The sequence below is a fragment of the Ursus maritimus genome, unplaced genomic scaffold (genome assembly GCF_017311325.1).
Source record: "Ursus maritimus isolate PB19 unplaced genomic scaffold, ASM1731132v1 scaffold_23, whole genome shotgun sequence".
Classification (NCBI taxonomy): Eukaryota; Metazoa; Chordata; class Mammalia; order Carnivora; family Ursidae; genus Ursus; species Ursus maritimus.
In genome coordinates this window covers 37,066,755-37,079,215 of record NW_024424786.1, presented here as the reverse complement: position 1 = coordinate 37,079,215, position 12,461 = coordinate 37,066,755, and the positions used below count along the sequence as shown (strand labels likewise).

Sequence of the window (12,461 nt, the reverse complement as noted above, 5' to 3'; positions counted from 1 at the left end):
GATGAGGCAGGGAAGGTACTCAGGGACCAGAGCATGCAGAGCGTGGAAGATGTATTATCTTATTCCAAGTGTAAGTGCAAGGCGTTAATTAAAGATTTTAAGCAAGGGAGAGAGGTGATCAAGATTTCTGTTTCAAAAAGATTGTTCAGCTCTGGAAAATGGGCTAAGGAGGGGATCTGTGACATTAGGGAGACCTGGGGCATCCTAGGGCCCAACAACTTACATTTGTGAGAGTGACAAACAACAAACTGGAGGAGGATGTGACAAGAGAGTTTCCCAAGACATCCCATTCTGGGCACCCCAAAGTCACTCCCTCCCCGCAGGGAGGCCCAGCGCCAGCCTGGAATCCAGCTCTCCAGCTGTGGGAGTTTCCCAGCAGTCCAGCCAAGGAGCACAGGACTGCAAAAGGTTTGCTAGCAAGAGAGGCACTGGCATCAGGCTGAGCTGGGTCAAGGTCAAGCAGATGACTTTGTGGGAGCATTTCACAGAGCCTTTGGGAAACGGGCCTCTTGCACCTCCAGGAAGGGTCTAGAATGCTACATGTTGCATGCTTATTCTGTAACTTTGTTTTTCACTGGACCTTTTGCTACCAAACCCACCGGGAGAAATGCTGCTCTAAGTATTTTCTGTTTGCAGGCGAGGGTGTATTTGTTAATGGGCACACCCACTGCTTTCTCACAACCTCTGCCCCCGCCCACTGCCCCTCCACCCCCAGGAACTGGAAAAGCATCGGATCAGTTCGGTGTCCTGCACCCAGGGCATCGAGGGGTCTTCAAGTGTTAGTCTGGATCAACCGGCTAATCCCAGAGAGCAGCCCGTTAGATGTGGGGGTGTCAGATCTGGTCACCTTCCACCCCCCCGGCCCAGCCTGTTTAGGAATATCCCTATCAGTGGAATGCTCCCTCCCTCCCCCTGATCTCTTTCCTTTTCTATCTCTTACTGCCTTTGGGAGAAATAAGAAGTTGACTCCCTCACCAAGAACCTAGGAGCCCTATTCCGTGAGGAGTCAACAGGCCTGGTATTTCTGGTGCCCGTTTTTCTCTGATGCTCCCAGCCGGACCTGCTGAGGGCCGATCACCTTCCTGGCTCTAATACAGGGTGTGTACCCCTGTCACTGTTTGGTGTCGTCCAAGTGGACGTGGTCATCTTGTCCCCCTGCCCCGGTGTTCCGACCCTGGTGGTGTAGGGAGAAACACACAGCACATTTTTTCAGGAGGGAAGGTTTTTATTCTACATTATTGGTATGACAGGGGAGGGGACCAAGCTTCCACCTCCACAGTCCCATAGGAAGAACAACCAGGAGAATTATAGACATCTAGAGCGGGCGACTAAGGCTAGGTCTTCCTGGGACGCGGCGGGAGAGATGTCGGCTCAGGCCACGGGGGCCAGGCCGACCTGGTTGTTGGCCCTGTCGAAGACCGCGAAGTATTGGCGGATGAAGACATCACCCAGGATCCAGAGATCTCCGGAGGCGGTGGGGAGGTTCATGCCCTGGAAGCCGCTGACACAGCTCTCCTGGTTCTGGAGGAAAGGAGAAGAAAGCTGGAGACGGGGCACAGACCCAGCGGTGACAGGGCGCCGGGGACGAAGCATCAAGGTCCCCGGGCCACTGCGCGGCACGTGCAAGGGAGGAATTTCCTGGCTCGTGCCCGGGGACTTGACTCTTCTTGGCCGGGGGTCTGCCTGTATAAGCTGTTCGCTCTGCTGTCGGTTTCCAGGGATTACTAGACATGATCCAGGGTTTCTGGCGGATGCACAAACCCTGACATCAGCATCCGAGCTAAGAGGTTTAGGGAGAAGTCAGCCGCCGTGAAGGATTTTGGAAGCCCTGGTGACACAGCCTTTTCTCGTTCTGACCCCATCGGGTGGCAAAGCAGATCAGCCATTAGCCCTTTTCAGTTACTAGGGCCCCAGGCCACCACCTTGACTGCCTGGGGAGCTGGGGAGCTTTGGAACCACCCCCTCCCTGCTTAGGCCACGCCCCCTCCTATTCATCAGCATCCCTGGGGGGAGCGTCCTGGCCGTCTGTCATTACTTCTTGCTCAGTGACATCAACCCCCGGAGCAGATCTGGATTTCCACCTGGCATTGTGATAGTCGGTGAACCGTTGTCCTGTGGTCAGACTCTACCAAGTAAGGATTTGTTACTTGGTGAGACAGTAAGAGCATCACAAGCCCTGACCCTACGGAAGGTACGGTTTCCGTTTGCTCAACCCTTTGTAGCTTCGATGTGGTTGATCCCACTCGATTACCCTACCCACAGTCTAGGGGTGGGGAATGCTGACGTCTCTAGTTTCTAGACCAGGACACTGAGAGCCGGGAGAGGCTGCAACTGGCTCAGAAACAATGAGCTAGTCATGGAGACTCAGGGCTTGGACTCAGGTGTCCAACCGGAAGTCCTCTTTTCCTGCCACCGGCCTTCGCCTCACTTTTCCCCTTGGGGGGGGGGGGCGCTGCATCCACATTTTCATTCATGCATTGATTTTAAAAGTCTTCTTTTTCTCTGGAGGCTGTCCAGAGCAGATGTCAGCTTCAGCCTGTGGAAGAGCACTTGGCCTTGTGCAAAGGCCGGGGGGTGGGGGTGCGGTGGTGGTGACCACATTTGCGGCAGGCACCTGTAGACGACTGGCCCAGAGCCCGCTTACCTGCAGGATATAGGCACTGGGAGGCAGAGGGTACTGGATGCCGTTGATGGTGAAGATGATGTCGGGCAGGTCGTTGATGAAAGAGTGAGGGTTAGGAGACTTCCGTTTCTCCTGCATGGCAGACCCACCACTTGGGTCTAGAACAGGGCAGTCAGGGCTGGACTCACCTCGCCATTCGAGTCCTCGCTGGCCCCGATGTAGCTCTGGATGTTGGCAATGGAGGTGGTTGGGCCAGCCAGCAGAGAGGTGCCTGTGTCGACAATGGCCTGGCAGCCCTGACTACAAGCGATGGCCTGTCCGTTCATGGTGACGCTAAGGACGAGACACAAGTAAGGGTCTCCTGAGTCCCCAGTGGGTGTATCTCCCCCAGGAGGAACCAGGTGGCCCCATATGGTCCCCCTCCCATCCATTGGCCAATACATAAAATTCCAGCTTCTCTCATTCATTCATGCATTCCACAAATATCGACTGAGTGTGGGCTCTGCGCTAGGCACGGGAGATGCAAACCCAGACAGCCGCATGGCTCCCGTCTGCAGGGAGAGCCTGGTCTGGCTGGAAAGATAGGTTATGATCGAGCAAGAGCAGGGGGAGCAGGACACATGGCCAGGGAACAGAAGCGTAATCCAGGGGGAGGGTGGGGTGCCAGGGAAGGCTTCTCAGGCAGGCAGACACCCGAGGTTGCTAAGGAGGAGCAGAGCTGGAGGAGGACATCACAGGCAGGGAGTGATGGAGATACGGAGCATGGGCAGGAGGCGGAAGACGTGATGAAGTTTTAGCAGGCCTGGGGCAGACGCAAGGTGACCAGTACGTGCCAGTTTGTTTAGGACCGTCCTGGTTTTAGCACTGCGAGTCCGGCATCCCTGGAAACTGCTCATTCCTGGGCGAACCTGGGCAACTGGTCACCCTGGCAGGCCAGCTGAGCGGCAAACAGCTGGGGAACAAGGCTGCTTGGGGCAGGGGTGGGCCCCGAAGGGGAGAGTGGAAAGGAAGGACCTGAAACAAGGCAGCCCCTTCGCTCTAGGGTGGGAGGGACGTGTGCTAGTTCAAGGTCCCCTAAGTGCTGGGATGCGTGGACACGTAAGCTGGTAAATTGTCCTGCCTGTTTGACCAGAAGGAAAGTGGCTCTCCTCCTTTCTTGGGGTCTCTCTGGCTTGGCCAACTTCCATGTTCTCCCCCTGGGGTACATTTCCCTGTGCTGGCTGTTCCAGGGGGATTCCAGAAAGCTTAGTTACCTACGAGTCTATATGGGGGCCCACGGCAGGATGTTGGCCATCCACAGAGCTCTCACCTGTCCACGGTGATCTGCCAGTAACCCTCGACAGAAACAGGCACCCAGTTCAGGCTTCCAGTGTAGTAAGAAGAATCAATGCCACCAAACATCACCACACTGCCACTCTGGTCATCGCTGTGGGAAATGGGGGGAGAGACAGGCATTCATTCATTCAATCATTCATTCATTCATTCGCCTGAACATCGACTATGCGCGTCCTAAGAGCTACCCTTGATTGGGCAAGTGGATGACAGACAGGTCACTATTTTTATTTCCACTGTACAGTGAGGCTCAAAGACACGAGGAAACTCGCCCAAGGTCACACGGCCAGGGAGTGCCCAGGTCCTTCTGGTTCCAAGGCGTGTGGTTTCTACCCTATGTTCACTCTCATTGCTGCGAGGAGCTCAAGAGAAGCGAATGCATGGCAGTGGCCGCTCGTAAGGACCTGATCATGTAGTTCACTGGCTCTCAGCCACGGGCGGTTTCCAATTTGCCAACGTCTGGGATATTTTTTGATTGTTGTGATTCGGAAGGGGTGAGGGGGTGCTACTGAAAGCTAGTGGACAGGCCAGGGAAGCCGCTAACCGTCCCGCAATGCACAGGACAGCCCCCAACGGCAAATAATTCTCTGGTCTAAAACGTCCCGAGTGCTGTGATGGAGAAAAACCCTGATCGGCTGGAGAAATAAGAGAAATACCGAAAAGCCGTAAAGAAAAGCCGTAAAGCCGTAAAGACAGGTTACGTGTGCGAGCTGACTAGAATATTAAGTGGCCAAGAGGAGAAACGGATGAATGGCTCCTCCCACTGTAAATTACAGGAGTCCTTGTTACTGGGAGCTTCACTTTCTAAATCTCTGCAGTTTGGGGTCAGATAGGGAAGCAAAGGTGGGCGATGGTAGGAAATTAGCCATGGAAAAACTGGCCACGGATAAAACGATCCCTACTCCCCTAACCCCACCCCATCTCCCTGCAAACATCGAACCGTGCAATGCGACCCACTGAGATTACAGCAGAACAGTCAGCAACTCAAGAAAAATATCGAGCACGACAAATCACTTGGAGAGAGAAGGATGTGGCAGAGGAAAGCTGACTGTCTTGAGAGAATTGATGACACCTTCTGATGTTCTTGCATAAACATTTACTCAACCAAACCAGCCCTTGGCTTGTTCTTTATTCATTCTTCCAATTAACTCAGAGTCACATACGGAACCTAGGTTTTGTTAACTAACAGAAGAAACTTGCTTTCATCAGTTAAACGTTCCCTTGTTCAAGACATAAAACCCTATTTTCATTTTTTTGCTGCGGAATTTTGGCCCCCATTTTAAGTGGATTCACTTAATCCACTCCTGAGGGCCAGCAGCAAGGGGACTGGTGCTGGGGAGCAAATGGCTAACGACATTTGATTGTGTAAGTCAAGGCGACAAAAGTCACACTGGTGAAACAAGACGAAGGAAGGCGGTTCGTCAAGGAGGGACTGGGCACCATTGTCTCCAAGATTTACCTCTTGAGACTTAGACCTTGCCCTTTCAAATCCTTGCTTGCCAAGACCCTGTCCATCCCACCCAGCCCTGGACAGCCCCCTGCTGGGCCAGGTGGCCGTGACCTCCCGGCCCAACTTACCTGCTTAGGTAGACAGAGAAGAGGTCCTGGGAAACCAGCCCCTGGTTCCACATGTTGTCAAAGACAGGAGTAGCCCCGGAAGATGAAATCTGGGGGTAGGCCAGACCCAGGATGCCATCGAAGGGAGCGTAGTACAGGAAGGAGCCGGGCTCAGTCTCGCTCAGGCCGAAGATCTGGTTGGTGTCTGAGATGCCTCCAACCTGAATTGGGGGAAACCAAGACGTTCCCCATCAGCACGTGTTGACCGAGCACTGTGGGGTGCCAGCCCTGGGCCGGAGCATCCCTGCCTCATTTCGAGTAGGACTCGGCTTCCAGGGCGGCAGGCTGGAAGGAAGGGGGAAGGACTGGCCCCGCAATGCTTGTTAATTCTGCTGGAAGTAACCATTGCCACTGATCTCCAGATGGCCACGGTCTGCGACGCAGAGTGAGAATTTGCTGCAGAGCAGATGGTCACAGTGTGTGTGTGTGTGTGTGTGTGTGTGTGTGTGTGTGTGTGTTTCCGATGACTGGATACAAGGCAGACCCCAGGCAAGTCAGAGCCCTTGACCCCTGCTGCTCCCTGTGGGGGCGGGGGTGGAGCTTGTGGCCTTCTGACTCAGGGGGGCTGCAGGTGGGGGTGTGAAAAGGGGGAGGAGGTGCTGAAAGAGAGCTGAACCTTTTTGCCTTCTGCTCCTTGTCCCCTACCTAACATTCAACTTGGGGGTGCTGAGGTTGGCTTATGGTTCCTGGCACCCCATCCCCTTACCCACTACTGCCCCACCTAGAGATGTCTGTGTCATCTTTGCCACTTTCCCCTCCTGCATCCCCTCTCAGGTTACTTTTGTGGTCACTGAGACCCGCATTGCTGGAATAAGCTCTCTCTGGGGGGTGCACTGCGGTTCCCTGGGTCCTGGGAAGATGGCTCCAGGGCTGGGCGGGATGAGGTGGCCAGCCAGCAAGTGCTTACCTGGACAGTGTCATAGCCCAGGATGCCTGTCATGCTGCCAGTGCCATAGGCGATGGAGACTGTCTGGCTGGTGCCCTCGTAGGTGGAGGACTGCTGAGGGTTGAAGCGGTTGTGGTTGGCTGCCAGGGCAAGAAGGAACAACGTCAAACTCAAAGAGCCGAGTGAGAGTCATGGGCTGGGAGTGTCTTCCTAGTGTGGATGCCTTGGTTCGGGGGGGGGGGGTGCTTTGGAGGAGAAAAGTAATCTTTTCCCCAAACTTTAGAGCCTAAGCATTCCCAGTTTCCACTTCTGTCTAGTAGGGCCAGTTGGGACCATGTCCCTGATGGGAGGTCCCTAGTGGACTCCAGAGTCCTCCCAAGGACCCCCTGGTCTCCCTTCTCCTGGAAGTCATCCCTGATTGCTCCCCTGAGCAGAGCAAGCTCATGGCCGTCCATGGTGCTAAGCACCTTCACACTTCTCTCTGCTGAGAGCATGGACCGTGCGTGATTCACCCCATTATCCCTGGGCACCTAAGCCCAGTGCTTGGCACATAGTAGGTGTTCAGTAAATGCTTGCAGACTGAATCCCCGAGTGCCTCCTCCAGGCTTGAAATGGACCTCTTTGAAGCCCTGGGGGTTCTGGGCTCCCAGGTGGCTTGGTGCCGGGGAGCCCGGGCAGGCGGGGCCCAGCACTCACAGCAGGCGGGACTGGAGCAGTAGACAGAGGGCACCCACAGGTTGGAGGAGCCGGTGTCGAAGATGACGGTGAACTCCTGAGGGGGGGTGCCGATGCCGATGGTGCCGAAGTACTCCATCTGTCAGGACGCGGTGGGGGGGCACGGTTCACTGAGCGCACCATTCCCTGGGACTCCCCGGCCCGGCCTCCCCGGGGACCGTGTCTGAGGGGGCCCCTCAGCCCACCTCCCGCCTTTCCCTTCACTGTTCTCCTGGCCCTTCTCTCCCTGTCCAATACATCCATCCTTCAAGGCCCAGCGGGTCTCCCCCCCACCTGGAAGTCTTCCCTGATTGCTCCCCTGTTGCCCTCTGACTATTCTCTTCTAAGCACCATGAACACCCAATAATAATCTGCTGTCCCCCTCTTCAGCTCTTGTCTTGTGTGTCTTCGTCTCGTCGTCCTAGGGAATGCACGGTCTCGGAAAGGGGTGAAACCTGACAGCAGCTCTCAGAGTATATGCTGAAATGCTTTCTCAGTAAATTGTCGATGAAGAGAGAAACGCGTCACCTAACGATGGGAACCCCTGGAGAGGTCTGATTCCTAAACCTCGGTGTGATAGCAGGTTCAACAAAGGACACGAAAGGACAGAGTCAGGACTGTTCTTCTCAGTGGCAACACCTTCTCCTTCGCCAGCTCTGTTCCAGCCCCCCTGGTCTGGCAATTCTTCAATGATGACAAGCTCATTCCCCTCCCAGGGCCTTTGTACTTGCTATTTCTTGTGCTAGGGAAATGTTTATTCTAGATCTTTCCTTGGCTGGCTCTGACTCATCACTCATTTGGAGTGCCAGTCAAACGTCGCCGCCAAGCATCCCTCCCTTTATCTACATTTGCCCCTCCCCCATTTTTCTTCTTCCCCTTACTTGATTTTTTTCTTTGTGACCCTTGTCCTTCCCTGAAATTATCTTACATATTTATTTGTCTCTCTTATTTGTCTTTCCCTCTAGAATATAAGCTCCAGGAACTTAACTTCTTCACCACTGTTTCCTTAGCTCCTTGCACAGAGCCTCCGGCACGTAGTAGGCACTTCATAAATATTTGTTGAGTGAACAGGTGGGCTGGCTTTACCGAGCTCTTACCAGGGGCCAGGCCCCGTGCTAGGCACTCCGAAAAGCACCATTGCCTCCGTTACTTGCAACAACACCCTGATGGTAGATATTAGTGGTTCTGTTCCACAGACGAGGAAGCTGAGGCTTACTTGGAATGTAAATGACTTGCCCAAGGTCACGTGGCTCGCAAGTATGAGAGCCGAGCTCGGCACCAGGGCTGGCAGATTTCACAGGCTAAGCCCTTAGGGACGGGCAACCTGGTCTCCTACCCTTGGCCCAGGGCCATTCACAGTAGGGACACAATATCTACGGAAGGGCAGGGTGTTGTCATGGGGTCCCAAATGGGAGAGCCGCAGTGAGCTTCCTAAAGCCCCAATCGGGTCATGTCAGCCCTCCTGGTTAAGACAGCTCCGTGGCAATTAGGCCGCAGACCCTCCTGAGGCTCTGATTTGGCTCCACTCACCGACCCCTCAGGCCTCGCTGTGCCTCTCTCCCTCGCTCTCTGCTCTCCATGAGCACGGGCCTCCTGTCCTCAGATGCACCTGTCTGCCACCATCACGGGGTCTGGCATGAGCCATCACCCCCCTGGGACGCTCTCCCGTCCCCTGGAAACCCCGGCTTTTCCTTCGCTGCTTGCCCTGGCCGCACCCTCCAAGCATGAGACCTTTACTGTGCAGCCCTCGGCCTGGTTGTCCTTTTCCTGGTTTGTGAATCTCCCTGATTTCTGTCTGTCTCTCTCTCCTAGACCGTGAGCTGCATGAGGGCTGGGGCCGGGCCTGGTTTTGCTCGTGGCTGCTGCCCCTGGGCCCAGCACGGTGCCTGGCACAGAAGGGGGGCCCTCTGTGTGCAAAGACACTGGATGAATGAACAAAAGAACAAAGGAGAGCGACGGCTCTGATGGTGAGTTTTCCTGTACCCCCTGTGCCTCTGAGAGCCTGGGAGCAGCCCCCTGGGTTCCTGCCTGGGGGCCCTGGCCCATCCTCCAAGACCCCCGGGAGCCCTTCTCTCCTCCAGGGCCTTCCCCGGGCACTCACATCCATGTAGTTCTCCAGGGGCTGCGTGGCCATCACGGCGGCCTCCTGGGGGAAGTACTTGCTGGCTGGGTTGGGGCTGTGCTTTTTCAGGAAGTCCTTTAGGAGCCCATGCTCCTTCAGGTTCTTTCTCAGGGACTTCTTCTTGACCAGGGGAACCCTAGGGCACAGCATTTGCAAACAGGTGGTTTGGAGGAGGCAGAGTACGGAGGCAAGGAGTCTGCTCGTGGGGTGCCGTGGAAGCCTCAGAAGGAAAAGGAAGCTGGTCCAAGAGGGGAAGAAGGAGGGGGTAACCAAGCGGGGAGACGCTTCTCTTTTTGGCACACTGAGCCAAAGAGGTTGAGTGGTTGCCCAGAGTCACCCGGCCCGGTTCCTGGAGCTGGGAACCCAGCCCCAGCAGGACTCGAGCCCCACGTGGGCAGCGCCGGCTCCCCTAAAGGGCAGAGGGAGACTAGAAGGGAGGCCGGAGGCAGCGGAGCAGAGCGGAGTTGGACGAGGGAAGAAGGAAGAAAAATGTGAGGGGAAAGGAAGGAATGTGACAGGCAGCAGAAGGAATCGGCCCTGGGAAGCTGGTCCTGGGCCTGCGTGTCCCCAGACTCACTTGATGATAAAGCACTCGGAGAGCGCCACCAAGCTGATCAGCAGAAGCCACTTCATGGTTCTTCTCGGTCCGGTCTCCAGAGAAGGGTGGAAGGCTGAGAAGTGTCCAGCAGCAAGCAAGAGCTGCTCCTTATATACAGTCCAAGGGCTTGGGGATCGGTCTTATCAGCCTCCAAATGTCACCCATTCTCGTAACCCCAAACAGAACAGTTCCTGATAAGGTTGTCCCCGCCCCTCAGCTCTGTCCTGGGAAGTTTCCAATCAAGTAGATTTCCATTGCGACCGTACCCTGCCGTAGGGATGGAGCTGCAGGGGGCACGCTACGGAGCGGGGGCTGATTTCTTAAATAATGGAATTCGTTAGAACCCGACAAGCTGCATGTTTTGACAAAATTGGTCAAAGTGTGCTTAACATTGAACAGATGTCAAGGGGGCTCATTGTACCCCCGATCTGCCCCTGTGGGATGCCCCTGCGAGAACAGTTCCCCACTCAGCGATGGATCGTGTCCCTGTAGTTGCTATCCCCAAAGCACATTCCTAGGTCGATGGTTCGGGACTCAGGACACATTTTCACATAGAAGTGTCCTCCTATGGGATGGTTGGGTGTCGAACTAGCCTACAGGTTTGTCATGGCAGTTGGGCTGACTCTTGGGAAAGTGGTACGTGCAGCACAGAGGAAGAGGAAGGAGGGGAGCAAGTGGGAGAATACTGCCTTCCTTTGCTGGAGGAAGCAAACTTGCACCGGGCTGGGTTAGTCATTGGAATCTGTGCCTTTCTCATTCTGCACCCCTTCTCTCCCTACTGCTCCTCTCTTACCCTCTCAGGTTGCTGGAAGCCTCCACCTTGAAGATCCCACCAGAGTCTGACTCTCCCAGCTGCTCCATGCTTAAAACATGGCCAGATCAGCTACAGCGGAGCAAAGCTATCTGGGCAAATTCATACTAGCATGTGAATGACTTCAAAGGGGATCCTCTTAAACAAAAAAAAGAGGATCTTCTTCTTAGAAGAGGATGCTTACTAACCCACAGGGTTCTCTACTTTGTGGGATTTATTCAGTGGACAAAGAGGAATGAAAACGGATTCAGAAATTGTGGGGGATGGAGATATGCAGGTGGGAGGTCGCCAGTCAGTAGCGAGCCATATCTGTGGGTCTTGTTTTGAAATCAGATTCCCTGGGCCACCGCTGGTTTTTCCAGCATCAGGAGACACAGATTCTATGAAAGCTCCAAATTTCGCCCAGTGTCTCTGGGTGAGTGTGGAGGGGTGGAGAGTGTGAACCAAGGTTGGGACTAGGGGTGGTTAGTACATAGCACATTTGCATTTCAGACTTACCCCTTAAGACCTCTTTGTACCCCAAATGTGGATCCTTGCACCGTATTTTCCAGCTTCGTATATTTTGGTACCTGCTTCCTCTCCTCTCTTCTTCCCCCTCCAGCCTTTCTCACTCTGACCTGTGGGCTGATCTCGGCCCTTATACGGTGGAGCTGACGGTCCTACGGATGCTTGCCGAAATTCTGAGAGCACCAGACAAAACCGTGGCTCAAAGCTGCCACGGGGCGGGAGGGAGTGTGTGGGGGTGTGTAGGGTCTGCTCATCAGGGCTTCAAATCAAAGGTAACTGGGGTCTTATGCTGGGGGCGGGTACCTGGCTGCTCATCATTATTTTTTTATACTTTATGTAGTCTGCTATGTATATCTGAAACCATTCATCATAATTGAAAAAAAAAAGAAAGAAAGAAAAAGAAGGACCAGTCTTCTGTGCTTGCTTCTCAACTTGGAAATGAAGGGAAACGTGGGTGGGGAGCAGGGAGTCAGGGAGCCCTCAGGACTGAGGTGTGGGCAATGAACCACGAAGATCATCATACGTGTTTTATTCATCGTTCATTTCCCTCAATGGATTATAAGGTGCCCGGGAGTGTTCAGCACCCTGTTTTGATTAACCCCAGGCACGCTGGGCTTAGTTAAGAGCAGGCTGCGAACGTGGCTCCAAGTCGGGTCATGATTCCCTAATTAGCCGTTCTGCTCATTTACCTGGAGTGGCATCGTCCGTGTGCTTCTCTCCCTTGGCAGTTAGAGGAGACAGGGGAGCTTAGATTTACTGACCTCTTACTCTTAGCTCACTATGGTAAGTAATATTATGATCCCCATGTGATGGATGAGGAGACCGAGGTGCAGAGAAGTTGCGCCACTTGCCTGGGGGAGCTTGACTCCAGGCCTCTCTCTGTGGCTCCCTGTGCCTTCTGCCTCAGTCCCCTGAGCGGAGTTTACTGCAGGCCATGGAGGAATCTTCTGAAGAGTTCTGGATCCAGGGTCTGGGTTAGAATCCCAGCCCTGCCTTGGAATGTCTATAGGACCCAGGGCTAGTGATCCAGGCTCTCTGAGACTCAGTTTCCTCATCTGTCAAATGGGGATAATAGTCCCACCAATGTCATGGGATCGTTGTGAGGATTAAATATGGAGAGCTAGCCAGCTGCACACTTTTTTTCTTTTTAAAGATTTATTTATTTATTTGAGAGAGGGCGAGAGCACGAGCGGGGGGAGCAGAGGGGGAGGGAGAGAGACTCTCAAGTGCATTCCACGCTGAGTGCGAAGC

The 12,461-nt window shown here is 54.4% G+C and overlaps 1 protein-coding gene across 1 annotated transcript; it reads right to left on the bottom strand.

The window, feature by feature from the left end:
• Positions 1 to 1,212: 1,212 nt before the first annotated feature.
• On the bottom strand, positions 1,213 to 9,988 carry LOC103678158 (pepsin A). Its single transcript, XM_008707471.2, has 9 exons — positions 9,872 to 9,988; positions 9,274 to 9,430; positions 7,155 to 7,272; positions 6,480 to 6,598; positions 5,534 to 5,733; positions 3,933 to 4,049; positions 2,812 to 2,956; positions 2,645 to 2,743; positions 1,213 to 1,521 (listed from the first exon to the last, which is right to left on the bottom strand). The coding sequence occupies exons 1-9, from the start codon at positions 9,925 to 9,927 to the stop codon at positions 1,372 to 1,374; spliced, it is 1,161 nt and encodes a 386-aa protein (XP_008705693.1). The 5' UTR covers positions 9,928 to 9,988; the 3' UTR covers positions 1,213 to 1,371.
• Between the last annotated feature and the right edge of the window lie 2,473 nt (positions 9,989 to 12,461).

Excerpts from the sequence above, each read along its gene's own strand:
- LOC103678158 (XM_008707471.2), bottom strand. The coding sequence starts at position 9,927 with ATGAAGTGGCTTCTGCTGATCAGCTTGGTGGCGCTCTCCGAGTGCTTT. Across the intron at positions 5,734-6,479 it reads TGGGCTATGACACTGTCCAG|GTTGGAGGCATCTCAGACAC; the intron begins GTAAGCACTTGC and ends CCCCCAATTCAG. Across the intron at positions 2,744-2,811 it reads GCGAGGACTCGAATGGCGAG|TCTCCTAACCCTCACTCTTT; the intron begins GTGAGTCCAGCC and ends GAGAAACGGAAG.